The sequence below is a fragment of the Tyto alba genome, unplaced genomic scaffold (assembly GCF_018691265.1).
Source record: "Tyto alba isolate M040663 unplaced genomic scaffold, T.alba_DEE_v4.0 Super-Scaffold_21, whole genome shotgun sequence".
Lineage (NCBI taxonomy): Eukaryota > Metazoa > Chordata > Aves > Strigiformes > Tytonidae > Tyto > Tyto alba.
In genome coordinates, this window is record NW_024881295.1 from 16,160,443 (window position 1) to 16,183,431 (window position 22,989).

The 22,989-nt window shown below is 38.9% G+C and overlaps 1 protein-coding gene across 6 annotated transcripts in view; it reads right to left on the reverse strand.

Annotated features, from left to right (window-relative positions):
- Nucleotides 1–22,989, reverse strand: part of CACNA1C (calcium voltage-gated channel subunit alpha1 C) — a 498,678-nt gene that overhangs the window by 146,417 nt on the left and 329,272 nt on the right. For 5 of the 6 annotated variants that reach the window (XM_032986290.2, XM_032986289.2, XM_032986291.2 and 2 more), the window contains exons 2-4: nucleotides 9,735–9,838; nucleotides 9,256–9,359; nucleotides 2,722–2,894 (exon numbers count right to left, since the gene is read on the reverse strand). The exons of the other annotated variant lie outside the window; for it this stretch is intronic. In XM_032986290.2, the coding sequence (XP_032842181.1) occupies nucleotides 2,722–2,894; nucleotides 9,256–9,359; nucleotides 9,735–9,809 (352 nt within the window). In that variant the 5' untranslated portion in view covers nucleotides 9,810–9,838. The remainder of the gene's footprint in view (nucleotides 1–2,721; nucleotides 2,895–9,255; nucleotides 9,360–9,734; nucleotides 9,839–22,989) is intronic. 6 annotated transcript variants of the gene reach the window in all.

Consider the following 22,989-nt stretch of genomic DNA (forward strand, 5'->3'; position numbering starts at 1 on the left):
TGCAAAAACAACACCCTACTGGAAAAGAAGAATGAATGTGATTTACGAAATACAAAAGGCCAGAGTGTAAGTTCCACAACTCTTGGGTGGAAGCATGCATGCAGGTATTTTTATCGACTTTGGGGTGGGGTGAGGTTGTATTGTTCTTTACCGTCCGTACCCAGAGGCTATTTGCTTCCTCACCAGGGGATGGCAGCACACAGAACCTTTACTTCCATAGGAAAGCCTGTGGCGTGAAGAACAAGGTACAGCACTCGATAGTACACCAAAGCTAGAAGGATTAATTTGGCCTTCATAGATGCAGGCCAGAGGTGCTAAGGAAAATACTGCTATCAACAGCCTGCTCTAGATGGGGCACATACATCAGAAGAACAGGCAAATAAACTTCATGGAGTGACCTGTTTGCTTTGTCTCTGCTATTCTCTTGTGCAGAGACTTTTCTAGCATGACCATTGGCCCCAGTACATGGCCAAAATCATCCACAGCCTTCCTCCACATCCTGAGCAATTCCTCTCAAAAGAGATGCAATTCTACTGTTCAGCGCTAGGCACTGCAGACTTCTGTTCCCAAGCTTGGTCTGTCATGTAAGAAAACCTGGTAATGTGACCCAAAGCCACAGTATCATAGAGAATGGCATATTGTCTACCAGGGACTAGTTAGCAGCCACTGCCCTTAGACTCAACACTTGGAACCAATGGCATTGAAGACACTGTATTCATTAGTAATATGGAAAAGAAACAGGTAGCAAGTTAGTTTGCTAGTAGTATGTAATTCTGTCATTAACAGCCAACTGTGAGAAACTCTGGACAACTTGTCAGATGTAAGAGGGCTAACTTTATAGACTGTGTCTTACAAAACTCACTTTATTAAGCTGAACAGGGAGAACTGAAAGTAAGCTGAAGATATGTTATCTTTAAATTCTTAACATCACCACCCATAAAAGGAGCTTGTTATCTCAACTGTGGACTGACCCCAACCCACAGCACATGCAATTAATCTACATCTGATATATTCCACAACTCTTTTACCAAAGTGGCATTAGTTTTGTGTTAATTAAAAAGGAAAAACTTCAGATCTGCTACTAACCAAGGCAAGTTCTTATCACACTACCTTACCATTCATTATGGATCAACTTTTCTTTAGAAAGCATGACTCTAAGAGGAAATGTGATAAACATGACCTAATTCCCAACAAAGTCAAGGGAAATTCTCCTGGTGGCTTCAATGGAGTTGTGCGCAACCAAGTCCTTGGCCTCTCCACTCAGATGTCATGAAAGTATACCAACCAGAGCCCACTGCAGTAGCATTTGCTTTTTGTGGTTTTTGTTTGTTTGTTTGTTTGTTTGTTTTTTAATAGGGAATTCTGTCTACAAATAAATTAATTTGGATCACCAGACATCACGTTCCATGTATTATATGCCACAGAGTAGTAAATTTTGGCCATGAATAATAAATTAATTTCTGAGTGACTACTGAGGTTGAATTGTGAAAGAAAACTATATGCCCTATAAAGACACCAGCATAAAAACAACCTGATTTAGGGAAAGTCTGAGCAAGTCACCCCTGTGACTCCTTCAAGTCCAGATACCTAAGTATCATGTGTATAACCTGATATTGATGACCCCACATCTTTTTTCTGAAAGAAAAAAGTTCTGACAGCAACAGGGAGTAGCGCGCTTACTCCCCAAAAGATCATGAGAAGATACAGATCTTGCACAACTTTCCCATGTCCAATCTTCCTATTACTAGAATATATGTTTCTGATTGGATCATCCCATGAGTTTTGCTTGTTTGGTAGGAAGGGTGATCTCTAGGGAAATGTTTCATGTCTTCTCTTCTAAAACTAAACTAGGAAAATGCACATTTCTGTAATGAAAGCTAAGAGTAGAACCAGTGCCAATTAACTGTGTAACTGTCTAAAGGTTCCAACTCTGACATTTCCCAAGTGCACAACCTGCAGCGATAACTGCTAGGTGTTTCTGAAGTGCTACACAGCCTGTATTGGTAAAAGAGGAGATGGAAGGAGAAGATTCAATGATGGTAATGAAAGGTAGGGAATCGCTGCTTTCTTCAAGCCTTTCATTCTTCAGGATTTCTAATAAGAAGAGATAGTTGGTGAGTTCTCACTTTGCACAAACATCTTCTGAACTCCAGAACAGAAGAATAAGAGGTAATTCCCTTACAAGAAATGTCTGAGAGCTTAATTCCAGCCTGGCAAAAACAAACACAATTCCACTGATTTCAGTGGAGTTACAGATGGCCCACTTAATGTACAACGGGGTTGATTTGGCCCCTCTCCCATACTGTAGCACTGCTTTGCCTAGAAACCTTTGCTTTCAAAGTAATTAACCGTGTGTAAACAGCCTGCAACACCAAAATGCAATTAAATAAATGAATAGGAGTCAGGTGTATATTTTAAAACTTATCTCAGTAGTGGACTTTAACAGCAAGTATTGATCTTTCCTCTGTTTAATATTGGGATCTTATGTCAGTACCACAGACGTGAAACTGAGGATCTGCAGAACAATATCAATTATTGTACATGTCTCTCTCCCTCCCACAGTTTCCTACAGCCATTAAACTGGAATCATGTATAAGCATAGTGAGAGTCTCAGGAAGAACTTGTTCTTCCTTATAAGCCGTATCAGCACTACAGCAGGTGGGCAGAGCCCTCTTGATAAAAGCACAGAGAGAAAGAAAGAGACAGAAGAAAATTGCTTACTGTTTCGAGGCTTCTCCTCATCCATGCCTTCATCTTCATTTTCTGGGTCAATATCTTCTGCTTGAGTTATCCAGTCTAAGTATCCCTTCAAATCCTCCTCTAGCTGTTGTTTTTCCCGTAACTTCTGGAAATCGCCCCGAGCCTTAGCCTTCTCTCTTTCTTTGGAAAACTCCCTAGCAAGAGGGAGGGAGGGACAGGACATGGGCGGAGGGAAGGAAGAGATTGAAAAACAATGGGTTAGATTGATTTACACCAAAAAGTCTCCAAATCCTGTGTAGTACACCCAGCTTTTTCTATTCTTTCAAGACAGACACATGAATGGAGTAACCTTGCTAGATACACATGTAAACAGCTGAAGTGTCCACGTTTTTACCAATGCTTAGGAAAAGATGAATACCTTTTTTTAATATTTTAATTCTCAACATTTGATTGACAATTCAAATAAAACATATATGTAACACTTATGTACAATACCATACACTTTCTAATTTGCTTTACCACTTGATAGTCTCCAACAGTTATCCATAAATATATATATGAATAATGGTTAATTTAATTCAATGATGAACTGTTTGACAATAATCTGACATCTGGAGAGTGAGATGGTGGCTCTAATTTTTAGCCAGGTTTCAATTTGTCTTTAAAATTATAAGTGTAACTATAAGTACATTGGTCTAATTATAAGTGTAACTAATGGTACTCACAATTCTGTGCACATTTAATTATGGGCAATTTCACCCTCAGTACTGGACAATATATTTAAAAACTCAGACCTTAATGTTTTACTGCAGACTTTTGGTATTCAGGGCTGTTACCTGACATGAAACATATTTTTAAAATCTCAAGTCGGGTAGACAGACAGGATAAATTATGGGTAGACAAAACTAATAGATTCTGCCAGAAAGTGAACTAGGGTAGACATGTGATAGTTTTATGAAAGACCACTATTGGGAATATAGGCTTAAAACAGAGGATAGAGGAACAGGAATTTCATGTTGCTTAGTTACGAACCTGAGTACTTGCTTTGACTTCTTTTTGGCTGTTGTGCTTTCTTCCTCTCCTTCAGACACACCTATACTGCATTACTTTTTTTCTAGAAATGCTGACCTACCTCTATTTAGAGAATCTCCTGTGGTTCTAAACCAGGTTTTAATGCTTATATTTTAAAAAGTACGCTTAATGACTGTGGAAAGTGCTGGACCAAGAGTACTTAACCATTAAGTCTTATATCTGCTGAAGCAAATCACTACATAATGTGCACACACCAGACAATATGGACCACTGTTTCTAGAAATGAGAGGTAAAGTCATTCTCTCCAATGCATTATCCATTACCCTTGCTGATGACTGTCATCAATGAGTGGATTTTTAAAAAACACCTCCACCTAATATTTGTTTTAGGTTTGCTCCTGCAAAAACAAATAGGAAACCTATCACTAACTTTGGTGGGATAATATTAAGATTACGAAAATCCTAGCCAAAATGTTAATGAACACCATGAAGTGTCCTCAAGCAACTGAGGTGGAGGTGAGTTTCTAACAGTGGTGGTGAAGTACTTCCCTCCTGTCTGGTCCATAAGTCCCTGAATGATTTCCGTTGACTTCACAGGCTTTGGATCAGGCTTTCAGTATTATGAGCTGTGCATGAAACCAGCACTGCAGCAGAATTCAAGTAGGATGACACCTTCATTTTAAGCCAAAGTATGTGACAAAGAATGCCTGTGTGATCTTCACCCCTGTCACATTGCTGAGAGTTCAGCTCATCCCATGGGACTGTGACAGTGAAGGTGAAAATGAGGAAAAGAATCACTGGCTTCCCAGGCCTGAAGGTAGATCATAGTCAACCCTGGGACCAAACTTAGCCACAAGGCAGAAACAGCTATTTCAAGCATGGAAAGATTGAAAAATCAAATGTTCTCATGCTGGGAGTGATATTTTGATATTTAAAATGTAAACCAAACAAACAAACCCCCAACAATACTAATAAAAACTGTATAAAAACTTTAGAAAAATTTTATCAATAGCAGTTATATTTTCTGCTTCAATAATATCTTTCCTCTGGGTCTGACATAGTGCCTTATCCAAATTAATGAATTAACTCTCTCAAAAAAAAATCACTGAATGATGCTATGTATTATTAAGTCTGTTTGATAAATCAAATCCCAGTATTTCAATTGTTGGCTCCTAAAATGGTATTTTAGAATCTAGAATAATTTTGAAAGGGACTGAGCCCTCAACTCCAAGTGAGAACTATTTATATTTGCATGGATATGACTTGCAAGGGACTATTTTAGAAACCAAAGTGGAAAACATCATGAAACAGCCCAGCTTACAGAAAGTGAAATTCCTACTGTGAACCGAAGTGGATCATTTGTGTTAGATGCATCTAAGCTGCATGCCTACTTCAGTTTTTTCAGTCCCCACTTACTTCCTCAAATGGGACTTGGGCTGGGGGGAGAGCTGACTAAACCAACATGAGATTTCAGTATGATGTCTCTACACTGACCGTCTGCATAGGAGTAAATTTGTTACCCAGCTTTCTAATGGTACAACTGAAAATACTGTGATTGCCTGATCTAAATGATCTGCAATTGCATGTCTCTCCTTTCTACAATGTATGATACTCCACATCTCAGATGACTCTTCAAAGAAGACAACTTTTTTAAATTATCTTAATTTCCATGCTCTACTAACATCAAACCATTGAGAACAGGTGGCTCAGGAAATTGCTAATGCAATTCAAACCACCTCCCATGTGGAATGCCAGCCTGTACTCAGGCAAATGTAGTTCACGATCAAGAATTACTAGCAATGATCATTTACCATCCCATGTAACATGAGCTGATGACCTTAGTCCAGAGTCTAGTGTTCCTGTTGCAGGCAGGTGTGCACATTACCTCTGCCACCATCACAGTTAGCAATAAATGGTCATTGCTTGCAGATTCAGCAAGGAGGTGAAGGACCAAATAAACTTCCTGATGGAAGTGCCATCTTGAGTCTGGAGGTGGCCTTCTCAAAAAGTATTGCACTATCGTGTCAGGATAAGGTTGACAAAGGCTTGCAGAACTACCAAGCAATCTGTCTCTTTTCAGTGCACAAGAGAACATCAGTTTAAGAGTCAGTGAATCTGGTTGTTTTTACTAGAATTCAGTTTTCTTCACTTTCCTTTACTTCTCCCAGAAAATTCTAATATATGCCTGCCAACAGGAATACCAAAAAGCAGAGTATTCTGGAGAGATGTTTTCTCTGTGTGAAGTTAGAGTGGGTCAAGATCATAAATATAAACACCCAGCTCTGTATCCTGTACTGTTCCAGATGAAAATGTCTCTTGCTCATCCCTGATGATGGAATATAGGTAATTCTTGTCTATACCTGATTTCAAACTTATTTCTCACATGTAGAGGAGTGATGGAAATTGAGCAAAACAGCAGAATTCTAACAGTTCAAAACTCCTGATTACTATTAAAATTGCAGCACAAGGCTCCGAACCAAATCCACCCTGAAAAGCACACCAAGGCATGTGAAGGGTTGGAAGAGGGGACAGAAAACTAGGAAAAAGTCCTGAAAGGTCACAAAAACTTCTCCAGGAGAAGCTACTATCATAGTCAGCCTCCCATTCACTCTGACCTCTTAATTGGCGACAAGAACATCAAAAGCAGCCAACTGGGTTCTCCAGGATCCTCTCAAAGAAGAAGAAATGGCTGTTCTGCCCTTCATTTGCCCTAGGTAGCTGCTTGTTTGGCCTGTGTCCTGGAATTTGCATCACTGCTAGGCAAAACATAAATGACATGTGAATCTATATGTTTAGGCATGAAGGTCTGAAAGTTGAACCCATGCTACCATTTTTTTCCCTCACTAATTGACTGAAACAGGTAACACAGACATGAACAGCTCTGATTTTGAGAGACTGCTAAGAGGGGCTTCACTGCTCACAGCACTGATGTGGAATCCTTTTGCCTTGGCTGTGTGATCTGCTGATTACATTTCCTTTGGAACACATGAATTTTATATTGTGCTCAGTCAAGACAGGAAGAGGATTATAGCTCTACACATGAATACTCTGTCATACTATTTAGCTTAGCATGTGACTAGTACGTTCACCAGAAAGACCATGAATGGATGACATACCCAAGGAAAAACAAATTACAAATAAGCTCTTTTGGCAGAGCAGAACTCAGCATTTGATTTTGCAGGTGCAATCAAGGTGTCTTTGTGAGTACAATTAATTACACTTACGTATTCAGAAGTGATTAAAAACACTAAGCTAATCTGTCATTGACGAACTCTACCTACACAACATGCCTGGTGAAGTTCCTGAAATAGATAAATGGGAAGAAATCAGAGATGCCCAGAATGGATATACAAAGATGCCCAGGAATGTTGCTTTGTATCTACATAGAACAGATAGGTAGATCGTTTACATAGATCAGACTAATAGCAATAGCAAGTCTCTAAAAAAAAAAGCTGAATCTGCAAAGTGAAGACACTTTGCAACTCAGCAGAATTTAGAACTGCTTTAGAAAGTTTATTGTTTAAGACCTGCTTATTTAGCTCCCCAAAAATTTGGAACATATCTCCCATAATTTCTGTGTTTTTTCATGGATGCAAATTCTTCAGTCTCTTTTTACTTTTCTCCAGTTGGAAAAAAAATTGCAGAAACAGTGCAGCTGTCATAACACTGTGAACACAGCCCTAAAGAGTGACTCACAGCTTAAACAAGGTGAACTTCATATTTGATTTCAGTTCTCTCTACAGACTGTTGCCATCTCTTACCACTAACTGTAGTGGTCTAGCTGTAATATGTCAAGAGGAGGAAGATCTAGGCCCCAAAACACTTTCTTGAGTTGAAAAATGAAAGAGAGAAGAAATTTAATTTTTAATTATATACAGACACAAATCCAAGTGTAGGTAAACTGAATCAGCAGTGCTTCAACAGTATGCACGCCTCAGGGCTAGACTCACAGGCACTGTTTATCCAATCAGATACTATATAATCTTTAACCACTGTCCTATATGGTCCTTGAGTCCATCTCTGATACAACAGATCACTTTCCCTCTGTTAGCTGGTCAGCATCCTCCACTACTACTGACATCCTTACCTGCTTATCAGAGTATTCACCTGGAAAAATGAGTTAATATTTTAAAATTGTACCCAGAGTATCACTCTCCAGATATCCAAACACAGACTATTGCCTGACACTTCATTACTGGGGATTTTTTCCCACTCCCATTACTGCTCGGAAACCCTTCTTTTGCAGCAGCTGTCTTAGCAGTTTGTCTCCTTCAATGGAGTAATGAAGATAGTACTAATACCTCCTGTAGAACTGCTATTACCTGTCTCTTTGCAGGATGGCCAATGCTGGATCTTCTTCTCTGGTCCTACTACTGCCCTTCCTATGTTGTTGGCCCAAGTACTAAGGACATAATTTCTGTGAGGCATCAAGTCCTCTCCCCTGCTCAGAGATAATTTTCCCTCTCTTTTGATCAAAAGACAGGGGACTTCAGGGATCTCCACTCAGGAAACAGGTACAGGCTCTGACCAAATTAATTTAGAGCTCATTAAAGGAGGAAGGATGTTAGAAACAAAGGAAAAAAGGATGCATAGAAGTCCTCATACCATATTTATCCACATACATAAAATGGCTCTAGGCACCCAGTCATGCCCAAATATAGAATTAGAGCCCACTTCCAGGAGATCTTTCTTTAAAAATCTTGCGAGGAATGTTTGTTGGCCTGATTCCTCTAATTATGTGGCTCCCCAGGGGCAGTAAAGTTTTTAACTACTGGGGACAATATCAATTGTTTTTAATCAAAGCTACTTAAATGATGCTTTGCAGTGAGGGTTATACTGCAGAACTGAAATACAGCTAAATGTCTAGATGTCTTAGGAATGCTTAAACACTGGAAGGAATTCTCCTGCTTCTCTGTTCATCCTTAGAAAAGGTCAGAGGGAAATGATCTTTTCTCCCTACATCATGCTAGGCTTGTAATCTGAACAATAGAGAAGATGTGCTTATTGAAGAAGAAACATGCCCAAAACACTCTTCAGGGAAAATAGTCTCCCACTAGGCTGTGCTTTAGAGATATTGAGCAATGTGAAAATTTCTCATGTGAGAAGACATAATTTGGCAGGAATCTCATCCCACAAAAGTGAAGGGATTTGTCTCATGCTCTATTCCTCCTTCAGTCCCACTGACTCTTCCAGAAATTTAACTATAATTTCCTTCTTTTATGGTGAATGGTATGTTTCGCTTACAGGGGGGCATAGCGTTGTCCTCTTCCCACAGAGTACAGGTAGAGGTTCTAAGTAGAGGAACACGTTACAATCTTGTATTCTGTTGATTTAGTCAAAAGACTCCTTCTATGCCCTTAGGAATGCTGTATTTTGCTATTGGCACAGCAGTAGCCTAGGCCTTCTATTAAGGTTCCTGAGATCAACCCGCCACTGCCCGTTGTTTTGGTAACCATAGAATAGGAAGAGAAATAAATATTTTAAAAAATAAACAATAATAAAACATTTTCCTGGTACTGCTTACCCGCTAAGTACACCGAGAACCAAGTTAAGTACAAAAAATGACCCTATGATGATTAGTGTAACAAAATAGATCCAGGGCCAGTCCCTTCCTATGGCATCATTGACCTGGAAGAGTGGAATGATAATTAGTGAGACAAGCTCAGATTCTGAGCACTGCAAGGCTCCAGCCAAAGAGATCCCAAGTCACCAGCAGTAAGATTTTCAATAGCCAGTTTTCTGGAAATTTATGACAGGTTGACATTAGTAATTTTGAATGCCCGGAGGTTGAATTTCTTTGTCAGAGAATAACTCCTCTTTTGTTACCTGTATTGTTATTTGCAATGTTTGAACATTTTGTCAAAATATTTGAGAGCTGATGTGAAGCTTTCTTGGATTCAGAATTTTAATTCCTCTGAAAGAATCCTGGTGACAGGGAAGAACCCTTATTATGGAGTCTTGCCCTGTAGCATTGGAAAAAGGACACCAAAACTGTCAGCTTACCCGCTCAACACACCAAGAACCAGATTTAGAACGAAAAAGGATCCAAAGATGACCAGACTGACAAAATACACCCATGGTAACTCATAGCCCATAGCGTCCTGCATCTGGAAAGATGAAGGAAAGTTAGAAGACAGAGAGGGAAAGCAGAAATGATTAGGCAAAGGAACAGATGGAAAGATTTCTAAACAGAGCCTGTGGTTGGTTTACACATAATCACAGCAAGTGTTTGTGTATGTTCTTTCTGATGTGACCGCTCCTTTGGTTGCTTTTTTTCTCTAGCTGTTTCCTTACAGACAATGATTCATATAGGCTGAGATATAACCATGTGCTGTACTGGCACTTCGGATGCTCAAAGTTGTGGACTGTCACTTTCTGTAGTTTACTTACAGAACCCACAAGTGTCAATCCAATGACTTCTAAACTTCAAACCACCGCATGTACGCATGATTCTCTGCTGCCAGTGGAAATATTGCTAGTTTTTGCTAAGCATGGCCACAGTGTGTAGTCAGATCACGTTTACTTCCCATGTAGCACAGGTACATGTACCTCAGAGAGAAGCATGTGGTAACTGTGGGCAAATACTGATCTTTCTCTGTCAATGCTCTGGTAATCTTCACAGTTTACCACAGTGAGGACAGTAGCTGTATGCTTTTGAGGAAGGTGCTTTCAAGGCCTAACATGTTCTGACCTGGCCAAATGTTTTCTACAGCTTTCTCACAAACTTCCTTTCTCTCCTTCAAAATGTGATTCATGCACAGCTGAATACTCAGAGAAATAGAGACTGTAAGCTGCATGACATAAGCATGGGTTTGGCTTTCACACTATTACAAGCATCTGCAAATGAAGCAGGCAGACTATTCAGCACCAGAACCTGTATTATGAGTAGAGCAACTCTAGCACATAATAAGATACTGTATATATTCTAAAAGCACCTAGTATATAGCCAGTATTTTATCTTGAAGTCTCCTTAAAAGTTCAAAATCTTGGAAAGCTGCTGAATACCTTAATAGAATCTCACTTTCATGATGGTATCAAAAATATCAGTCTCTCTTCTTCTTTACTTTTCAGAAACACTTATCTCCTGAGCCATACATAGCATCATTAAAGAAACAGATGGTGGTTAACATTTTCAGGAGCACTAAAATGATTTATGAACTTAAATTGCAGACTTGAAAGTACCTAAAGGCATAAAGAAGACCAGGTTCCTTTGTTTTCCATGCTTTTGAAAATTTTATCGTATGTTGTCCTCTCCTTTCAGAAAAACGCTCTCTCTTTTGCAACGTAAGCATTTGTTGTGATCACAGAAGAAATATTCTTCCATACATGGGCACAGAGACACACTTCAGGGGAGGCGATCTGACTCAAGATTCATAACAACTCAGGAAAGGAATTTCAGACCTTCAGTAAGACAAGTCAGGAGAGTAACACTAATATAATCAACTTTTTGTGGATGGAAGTCCAATATCCTTTTTTCTTTCCAAAGTACAGTAACTAAAGTCCTTGTCTGGCAATAGTCCACAGTCAATGGGCTGATCCAGAACTCTATCTCAGGGATCCTTCAGCTGCAACTGAACTGAAGTAGACTCGTTAAAAAATAAGCAAAAAATCTGCCTTTGTGAAAACAGTTCATTAGTTTCTTCCTCAAAGGATTAATTCATTCGGTGGTCAGAAGAGAGTATCTGAAGATGTAACATTCCCTAGGCATATTAACCATTTTCCCTTTTAATACTTTTGTAGTTCAGTAAGTTTATAAATAATACAATTATTCTTCATGTTTGCAAGCCACATTTCTTCCCACATGACCAAAAAAGTAGACACCTCTGGTGTGAAACATATCAGTGCTTTAAAGAGAACAAAGCACCATGGTACATAAAGATGGAAGCAAGTATCCACCTGAAATCACAGTGGAGAAATCGGGCAGGCAAAATGTAACTGCCCAAGCTGGAATGAAGTGAAGAAATGAGGCTTAACATCCTCTCTCTTCTACAAAGAACACCACTATCTATATAAAGCAATCTGCACAAACGAGTATGGATGACACTGAAAAACTGCCATAAGACTTCACCAGCACAGGCACAATGATGACTCAACTTCCCTCTAATTATGATAGATGGCGAAGAAAAAGCCTCAGCTGTATGGTATTTATCTGTTGACAGGGGTTTTTTTGTCATTTGGGAAAGTCAGCTGGAAAAGTAGAACTTCTCAAAGCCATGGTACAACTGAATGCTAAATAGCAAATGCCAGGGTACAGTGGTACAGAATTCAGGCACATGTCAGGGTGCCTTTTGTACTACTCTGGCATGAAGAAATCTCCAGATGGTAAGAAGGAAGCTTCCATCGTGGCCTGGTAAAGCATATAACTAGAGTATAGTGTACTCTGGCTATTCCCAAAGTCAGCACAACTGCATAATGATTGCACCAGCTATCATCAGCACAATTAGTCCTGAAAAACAGACCTGCATTCTGGAGCAGCAGAGCATTTGGTATTTCTCAGACTGAACATTTAGGAGCTCACCTTTTCACCTCCTTTTTATTGCCCAGTCATATATGTAACAGAGAAGCTGAGAGGCAGAGATAGCTATAGCTTCTGAAGTGTAGAGAAACCATCAGTATTTGGCAGACAGCTGAGTCTGTCTCTCTGTTGCTGGACTCCCTAATATTTGGTGCTCTCACATCTCATTTTTTTACTAGAAGGTGAGATTATTCCATACATTGTGGGACTGAGACCCAGGTGACAGGAATGTATGTTATATGTTGATAAAACATTGGGTATTTGGTAAATTATGTTAAAAAAACCCTTTGATAAGGAGACAGTAGGAGAAATGCAGAGATATAGGCTGCTTGGCAGAAGCTGGGGGAAAGAAAAGAAATAGACTTACTCAAAACAGTAACAGCAACATATCAACAGTTAAGAAACATTAAATTATTGGCTAAAATTGTATCCTTCCAAATATCTGAAATGCTTCCTCCAAAATGGAAGTATCCTAAAAGTCCAGGATGGACTGTCCTCAACTGAACAATGCTGCCATAAAGTTATCATTAAAAAACTTGCACCTGTGTTTGAGTGAAACTGCTTCCTAGAAACTTATCATCATTCTGCAGATATGTAGCTATTAATCATGTGTGTATGCATACACATGTCCTGTTGATTGCAGCTGGAGGCTTTCACTGCAAGTATAACTTAGGTGGTAGAGTTGATTTTTCCCTAATTATGCTATTGGAAAAGCTGCAGAGGGTCATGAAAAGATCAGAAGGAGTGTTACCATTTGCACACTACTGAGTGCAGAAAATGAGGTGTGCAAAATGCATTTTGTACTGTTGTCTACAGTGAACAGAAAACGCTTCAGTTACAGGTTACCTCTCTAGGATGGACTGTACAATTCCCGATACACAGTTCAGCTCTCTGGTCACTGAGTGCGCTTTTTCTCACTGTTTACTATTAACCATATAAATCTCAACAGAAAAGGTGGTTCATCTTCCAAATTTATAGTCTGAACAAAGACTAGCAACCAGTGTAGGTCTGAATTACAATATTCCATTTACGGCAGTCAAGGTGATTGCAACCTGATGTCAACTTAAGCATGTATGGGACAATTGTTAGGTCAGCTGGAAGCACAGCATGGTTGGGAATCTGCAGATTGTCATTTATAGAAATAATTCTGCTTTCTGAGTCAAACTGCCTGACCTTTCACAGCTCACATCTCAACACTCACATCTCACTATTCTCAACAGTGAAAAAGTTGCTACATTGCTGAACATTAATGCATCATTTCTCAGAGACCTCAGAGATAAGGATCTTAGATTACTCCTCATGATTTGCTACATACGCTCTCTGGTACTTTGGGGACATTATTTTGGCTCACTGTGCTTCAGCCTTCCAATCTGTAAAGTGGGATGCTACCTTGCCTCATTGGGTACTGTCGAAGAAACCACGCAGCGTCATGACGAAAAGAGGGTATTTCAGCATGTTTGAGTTCTGATGGACCTTGTGTACCTGGGAAGAGCTATTCCTTTGCCAAGCATTCTTAATTGCTATCATGACTATAGCATTTCAACGTTCAATTGAAGGCTTTTCTCTCAATGATACAGATAATCTCCTAGAAATAACACCAGGATTTTTAATTCTGTAGTTTGATGATCACAATTACAACCAGTAGTTTCAGTAGGGGCCAATGAATAAAGGTCTATTTCTCTCTATAAATAGACCTTCTGAAGAACCAGAAGACATAGGTGGAGACGTATTGGTAGAGCCACATGAGGTATGCATGCTTTACATGCTTTACTTGTTTAGAGATCTTTTTTTCCCCCCCCCCAGGGATAAGTCTGGCACATTTTGCAAGTATCTCATTTATTACACAGGCATCACAGTTCAAAGATAATGTTAGAGGTGTATTACGTATTAACATAATGGTTGAGCATCACCAAGTACATAGTGGAGGTTTTTCAGTCACTTAATGGGGGGGTAGACACAATTCACTAAATTCTGCTGACTTTACAGTTCACACACCCACACCCTGACACTTTGTGCCAAACGTCTTTCAAAAATAACTGAAAGTTACAGGAAAAGTTTAATCTATCATAGAAAGGCAGCTGTCACTGGAAAGCAGCAAGCTGAAGGCAAAAATGAAGTCTGACTTGTTCAGTGCACAGTATGGGAGAGCTGCAGCTTAATGGAAAGTATGTTAGCTAGGACACCAAGACTAGGCTTCTATTTCTCAAAGAAATTGCTAATTGACTTCTAATGACTATAGAATGTTATGATAGCCTTTTTTAAATACAAGTCAAGTGCTTCAAGTATTCTATAATGAAGTATATAACCTTTCACAGAGTAACATTAATCAAGAGGAGTAGAATACTCAGTAAAATTAAAGGGCAGTAAATTGGGAAATTCTGTGTAGAAATGCTATTTTATGCAGCCTATCTGTGGAATTCACTGCCTCAGGAAATGATCTAGCCAAATGGAATGGTTATGGCCAGTAGCAAGATCTCTAGTTGAAACTAAGTCTTTCTTGTAACGATATAAAATTGGAGAATTTTGGAAGAAGGAGACAGCAGAAAGAAGAGGTAACACTTAATTGTCACTGAATATATCTTCCTGCTTAAAGCCTTTATTTTGAAAACCATCTTTTTCAGAAAAAGTACTTAAGCACCTTCATAAGTTAAGGATGCATAGAAGTGATTTTCTCAGCTTAGATCAAAGATCAGATGGTAGCCTACTGGCAAGCACGACTCAGTTGAGGCATAAAAGTCTATGCATATAATCATGTGAGATTTAGATCTTTATCACTGATCAATTACAAAGTAAAGAGGTTTGGATTAAAACATAAATTTTCCTTTTCCACTCCCTCTTTCCTTCTCTTTCCATAAATCTTTGGGTGAATGCATTTCATTCACACAGATGTTAATGGCACTACAATTTTAAACTCAGCTTAAGCAACAGTAGAAATTTTTTTTACAGAATAATGCATTGTTCTGCACTGTGAAGCAAAAATGTTTTCCCCCAAATTTTTTAGTCAGAACTCAGGTACAAAACCAATTAAAATAAACATAGGATGGAACTTCACCCTTCACAGCTACATCTGTGTTGACAATATTAAAGAAAAAAAAAATAAATCTACATTATAGGCAGTCAGTAAACCCTACATCTCAAGCAAGAGCTATGTGGCCTAGAAAGGAAAGTACTGCTCTCTTCTATTATTTTTTGGCTTCCATTATATCTTCACGCTGATTTCATGATAGTTAAAGCTTTGCTTTGTTTCTGAAACCTTCCTCATGCTCGATATATTACATCAGCAGAAATAGCTGAGGAACAACACACTCATCCCAAATAAGAAAAAGGATATTACTGGTAGTTCCTAAGAACATCCAACTAACAACCGTAACTGGTGATAGCATGATTTTTAAAGCTGCTCTGAAAACAAGAAAATAAACTATTTGTTCAATGAATCATTCTCTTCTGGTTAATTTCTCAACTGATGATTTGGATTTAAGTACTTGCATTCTTTGCCTTGAAAGCTCTTGCAAGTAATCAGAGCAGGCAGAGGACTTGTCATGTGAAGGTTTGACTCCTTTCTTTTTCTCAACTTCTCCTTAGAGATTTAAGACATCTGACAACTGCCTCTTTAGTGGTCCTGCTCTTAAACAACTCATAGGTACGTAATTGCACTGTGACTACTGAGACAATGACACAAATAAACCAACCCCTAAATATGCAAAAAATTAGTATTGCTGGTTAGCTCTGGTAACAAATCCTGCACACTGTATTTTCTCTGATTTCTAAACAGTACACTGCTTATGTTATACTGTTTTTTTTTAATATATATAATACTTATGATAAATATATTAATTATGCATTTTGCAACTTACTGTGAGCCCCACTGCTCTTAGTATTGCTTTTAACAAGGAAATTACTCACTGTTATTCACAATTTCTAACTTTATCACAAAACTATAAATGCTTAAAATAAGACCCAGAAAAATTTCAATGAGATGACACAGAACTAAAGGTACAGTAAAAAGGGACACATTACTAAAGTTGACTTTCTATGTATGTCAGGCTCCATAAACACTTTTTCCAAACCGTGGGGCAAATTATGGGATTGCTTCTTTAGCACTGAAATCTTACACATCCTGAATCTGGAGATTTGCTTGGAGCCTGAATGATACAAGGCTGCTGCATGTCACGTCAATAAAGACATGAAAAAAGCACATTTTCCCTGAGAAATTCCTGACTGGTCTCCACATCCACCTCAAGTAAGTCTGTATGCAGCATGTATCCATCTGACTTCACCATTCACAGAAAGAGAAAGAGAAGGATCTTATTTCCTGTTACCCATCATATATCCTTAAAGCTGGACTTAGACTTAGTGCATTATTATCCTAAGGATGAAGATTCCACCTTGCAGATCCTTCAATATTTAAAATCTAATTAGCTGTCTTCACTTGGTTGGTTTTTAATCCAGTACTCACGTATGCGCATAATTTAAGGCATACAAATAATTCCACTGAAGTCAATGGTCAATATTATTGTTACCAGCAGAAATGAACTCATATGCATAAGTGCTTTGCTTGAATGGGATGGGGCACAGGATTGGGAAAAATATATGATAAGGAGCTCATTTTCTGAAATTCTCTGGGAAAAATTATAAATTTAATGTACACAGTGAGTAAAAATTAACAAAATTATTTAAGCATTTCAGTCTAGACATTCCAGTGCAAGATGAGAATTATCATTTATCTTGTCAACCTGAAATACTTTCACCCTTCCTGAGTCTTTAAGACAGGTGATAAGGAGTGGCAATTTAAGGTCTCAGAGCTGACTCAAGGCAAAAGGACGGAGATGGAGGTAAAAAATTAGAAAACTCCAAACCTGGTAATAAGCAAAAAAATAAAAACTAAAATGAACTAGACTTACTTTTATGGATTTAGGAACAGTGGAATAAAATTGCTTCTGAATGACTTAAAATATAAGCAAAGGACTCAACATGCCTTTGCTCTTATTCTGGGTAGAATTTCTTTCTAAGCATCAACATCCTGATAGTCTTAAAGGGACTCAAAGTCACAGCTACTTCCTACAACTGTTCTGAAATATTCCACATTTTGTAGCTGGCACTATCAGATGGAAGCAAAGGAAAGACTTCAGAGTTCAATCCTGTTTCAGTCTGAACTGATGAAACTCAAGGGAAGGAGCAGCATTTGATCAATTACTGCTGTGAAAATTTTTTTTTTTACAATCACATTTCTTTATTTTCAAAGTAATGAAGGCAAATTTTAAGCTCAGTTATTCTCTCCAAGCACTTACTTTTAAGGCTCTTCGTACTGTGTTTTTACAGATTCCATATGTGCATTCTATATGTACATATAGACATCTATAACCTTTTTTCAGAGTGTCTTCAGAAGAAAGGCAAGACAGACCTGAATGAAGCCAAGTGCACAGGGATCTCATGAACCAGGGCAAAGAATGCTATACAGTCACTGTAGGATTAAAGCAAATAATGTAGGCAACATTCATCATATGTGGGCAGTAGGAAGGACAGTAAGATTCCTACGTATACCTTGGTTCCCCGGTTGTTTGGTATGCTCTGTAGTGAGGGAAAGAGCAAATTAAAATTCCACTCTGAGCTAGAAGTATTGGCAATTTGTACAGAACTCTCTGCAGGAGCTAAATGGAGCCATTAACTGAGAAAGGACTGCCTCAATGAGGACAACAGAAACTTCAAGGGAAGAGATTAAATTGTAACAGAGAACCCTTGACAGATAATCAACAAAACTGTAGCAATGGAAGATGACTCTAGGCGAGAGAAGGGGAAAGGGGCAGATGGATCTGAGAAGATGGAGTCTGCAGAGGTTGCTTCTCCACCCTTGCTAACAAAGACTATATTGATTCTGCTGTAGATGTTCTCACCCAAGTAGACTTGGTCTGGTCCAGGTGAACCATAATTCCTGGTTTATTTTGGAAAAACTTTGGGTATAGCTGGATTTCAGTGCTATGCTTCTTGATCTCCCTGACAAGAGGGTGAAGTCTCCAGAACTGACTGAGCTTCCTACACAGCACTATAGAGAAGACAAGTGAAAGAAGTCCTGGGCTTAACATCAGAGTCATGAGAGCACATGCTCCTGCAAAGGATACACCGTGACTGGCTTGAACTTCTTGGGGAGACTGTGTAAAGGCAGGAGTCCTGTAGAAGAGCCCTACCAGGGCTGCAACTTGTGCAAGAACAAGGCTAGAGTCGAGACCTAGAAGCACTACCTTACAACCATGTCAGCTGCTTGGTGGCAAAGTGAAAACATGTAAAATAGCTGTTTGAGCTTCTCTAAAACAATACAATCACAGTAGAATGCCATTTTGCTGTTACATGAACTTCCTTAAATGAGGAACACATACAAGATGTGAAGCAAACTGTATTTGCTTTTTGTTGCATGAAGTATGCGGGATGTGCATTGCCTCCAGTAGAATTTGCCAAGCTTATTTCTTTATAACAGCACCAAGTCATATTTTCACCACTCATTAAATAGTGGTCCCACCTTTTCAAGGATATGTATACTTTCTCAGCTGGGAAAGACTGCATAAAGTCTAAGACATATGTGAAAAAAACAGCTTTAAACCACCTAGCCCTGGTTTACTGATACTGTATGCTGACCCTGAATATTTCCACTGTGTTTTTTAGCCCCCAGTATATAACCACTGGACTACACAACATTATTTTGTTCTTTGGTAAAGTTTTATATTCATATTTCAGTTGCTTTTGGTTTGGGTGTGCGTTGGTTTTGCAGTCAGCTGTTCTTTAACAGACTGAGCTATTACAGGAAATATAAGGTCCTTGTCTGAGAGTGGGAAGAGAATTAAAACTTGCATTCAAATACCAGCAGGTCAAAATGTCTGTGGCACACAATGATTGAACTGAACTGGTTTTCCACTGCAAGCTATTTCTGTTGAAAATGCTTACTGATCCCATACTTCTATGGCACTGTAGTTTGTGCTTGCTGGAGAGCTAGGGGGTAATCTTGACTTGGGTGTGTTTAGTGCTGTCTTAATTAAATCTGTAATTTTAAATGGCCTTTGCCCATGTTTACTGTACAACTTCAACTGATGGCAAAGACCACTGGCATTTGACTTCACACTTCTAATTTCAAAACAGAGGGAAAAAAGTTAGGCTTTCTCTTGACTTAAAGAATACAGAAGTGTTACTGGGCTCTGTTTTCACAAAGTTGCAAAATTTATTAGCACTAGTAATGTTCCAAAGGGACATGGATTATCATGGCAAACCAACTATGTGAAAAGTGGATTTTGTTGACAAAAGCTCAGCATGTTACATTTTTTTACTGCAAGTATTACTGGGAAATTCCTATAGTCAACTATACTAGGGGAGAGAAAACAGAATTAATAAGGAAGCTACCATCTACATCCCCTCCCATTCCACCCGTATTCTTTGTGCTTTCTGTGGGACTTCTCTATTTTTATGTGAAAACTGGAGGGGGGGCTACGTACCTCTGCAGCATGTTTGGCCATACAGGGATTCTGAACTCCCACTGAAAGCATTAGTTACACAGCAAGAATTCCTTACATCAAAGACAAATTCTGAGCTCCAATAAGCCTCCTGTTTTGTCACCTCACTCTCTTTCTCCAGGCTTAATATGTAAAGAGAAAAAACCAATCAAATGTATTTCAGTTCAGTTTAGCATAGAACACGTTACCCAAAAATGAAATACTAAAATTTTTTTATTGCCAAGGGATAAAGCAACTTATGTTCTAGAGTGTGCTGCAACTGTTGCACTTTGAGGATGTAAATAATTCCCTTTAAACTATTCCCTCAAATTTTTGTTTGTTTTTGTTTTGGTTTTTTTTTTTTTTTTTCAATGGTGGCTCAGGTCACTCTCTCTCTGCATTGAGGCTGACTGTGCCCTACAGAGCAGCTGGGAAAGAACAGGCCATATGCTGACCTAGGCAGAGCCCTTAATGACACTTAGGCCCAGCCTGAGCAGGTGTCCAGGACTTTCCACAAATAAGCCTGGAGCCTGGTATGCCAAGCCCTTGCTCTTGATCTATTCTGCTTGTTGATACAGATGGCTGACAGACCATTTTCCCTACTTCTTACCCACTCAACAGCTAACATCAGTAGTGACATTACTTTTGCCTTCTTATTACAGTTTTTCTTGGTTCCTGAACAGTAGATCTACTTAGAGGGGATCCATGTCATTGATCCATCTGCAGTGTTCTGCCAAAGTCAGGTCCCTGTACAGGTAACGGCACCCATTAAGGCTCTCTAGTCTCTCATGTGACTGATTATATGAGGGCGTTAGCTCGTTGGGTGAATTTGCAATTTGCAGAAATGCTATGTAGTGACCTCCAAAAATTATCTGGAATTGTGTGACTTAATCAGGATTTTAATTCATGCCTCCAGAGGCAAAAGTAACAGAGCTTTATGCGAATTCCTTTTTCCCATGTAAGTGTGTATAGCTTATTTCCCTTTAAAAGGAAAAGGTTGATCTTTGAAAAAGTCATCCTAAAGCCCAAAGGCTATTTAGCCACTGGGCTGATAGTTCTTTCATTATAGTTACAGCAGCAGTTCCATCTCTTACTGCTGCTCAGTTATTTAAAAACCTTTTCATCTTTTAAAGGCTTTGGAAATTCACTCCAAAAGAATAAAGTGCTGATTTCAAGCATGAAAATATCCCCTAGGATGGTGGGTTTCCAAAACTAAAGATTTTATTTCATCTTAGAATTCTGGGCTATCCCTTCCTTTCTCTGTTTATTTTGTATTTACATTTGCATGACTGATTATCCAGAAAGAATCTTCTGCCTGTTTTACTGTATTGCTGTTTTGTAACTGCTTCTATTTATCTCAATGCAGACTGATAGCAAGTTCTACCACAGGTATGTCAGAACAGCACTGATTGCTGTATGCACAGGAATGCACAAGCACATACTGTTCATTGATTTACATAGTCAATTAAGTCCTTAAAAATAAAGATAATGAAAAACAGTACTGTAAGCTGTAGGTAATCACTACCTTAATAAGCGGAGGCATGACTGTCAATTCTTTTTTTGCACTTGATCAGTATATCCCAGTTTCCAATCTATGGTATTCCTAGAAATCCATTCTGCATTTTAGATGGTGGATCCAGCTCTCAGTTATGAAATCACACCCAAAATTCTCAAATAAAATATACAATATCTAGAGCTCATAGAACACAGCTAATAAACCTCCATGTGATAGGCACACTAGACACTCACAGATACTGCATAAGCACTAGAGGTTCACTGGAGAAATATTATGAAAGAACCTAAATGAGGTGCAACTGAATTGTCAACAGACAAGACTACTCCTCTTTTTCTTGTGAGTCTTATCAGCAAGGCAAGATCAGCACAATGCACAGGACTGATTTCTTCTAGATATGCTTTAAAAATCCACAGTGTGGATGTTCTGTGGTAAATATTGCTCTGATTGAGACCTAAACCCTTCATTTTCTACTTCTGGTATCTTTGTATCTTTAGGGAGCTGTGCCCAGTATTGGTTTTAGGCCTCCAATTTGGGTGCAGTTCAGAGGATTGGAGTTAGAAGGAGACAGATCTAGAGGAGGTCATGGGTGCAGCTAATCCATATGCTTATGATGGTATGACCATGCATCATACTGAGCCCTCAAGTCCTGTTCAGGCAGAAATCCCACTGAAATCAATGAATAAGGCCAATATTAGTGGACTAATTCTCTTTGCAGGCAGGAAAGACTTATTATTCACAGTAAGATTGGTGAGGGTTTAGTTGTATTGCCATTTGTCTTGAAACAAATTAAATGTAAAATACATGAGTTTTATAAATGGTCAGCTCTAGAGCTACCACTTGTGTTCTGACCTTGGGCATATTCCCCTGTCTTTTTCTTTCCCAGGGTCTAGATAAAGAACCAAATTTAACAATTCTGAAGATGATTGTTTCAGAAGGCAATGGTCTTCAGTTCTTGAAAAACTGGTAGTAGGGCCCAAGCAGTGCACCCACAGAGGCACTCAAAATCCTAAATCATATATAAGTGCCCTAGTAGCTTAGCTCATGATTTTATAGCTCTAGGATAAAAGATTAAAGATAAGAAAGGTCTCTGTGGTGATTACACAGCAATTAGGAAATAGCTTAAGGAAGAACAAAAGAAGAAAGAATAGAGAAAGGGCAATAGAAAAACAAGGCTATTAAAGAGGTCCTTCCACGCAGGAGCACTGGGCAGAGGGTCTCCATTAACACCTCCCCGTAACCAACCCAAAGTAGCTTTTTTTTAATGGAGAGTTTCTTTCCATATAGAGGAAGAGGACTGAGAGGTCCAAAGTTGAGGTCTGAAGGGCTCATGAAAGCTTCATTTCACAAAATAAATGTCTATTTTGCATTGAACAAATATTCGGCAGCAGGTTTTTGTGGCAGGTGGCAACCAGCAAGTCACTGCTGTTACTCACCTTCAAGGCAGCGGTACAGACACCCATGACAGTTGCACATGCATTTGTTCATGAGAAAAAGAAAAAAGAGATTTAGGTCAGCATTTATGCAAATTAAGTGTGGACACTGCTTTTTCAGTGCATTAATGCTGTGGCCCTTCAGTGCTCTGAACTATGGGCCCTCTCCCCTTACCCACCATTGTTACAGCAGATGGAGATGAAATAACCTCTGCAGTCACAGAGATGGGTTGCTTATACTTGCGTGCTTATTCTTTGGAAATTTTTCACATCCATGTAAAACCCTGCCAAAAAGATGATTAAAAAACCTCAACCCCACAACAAT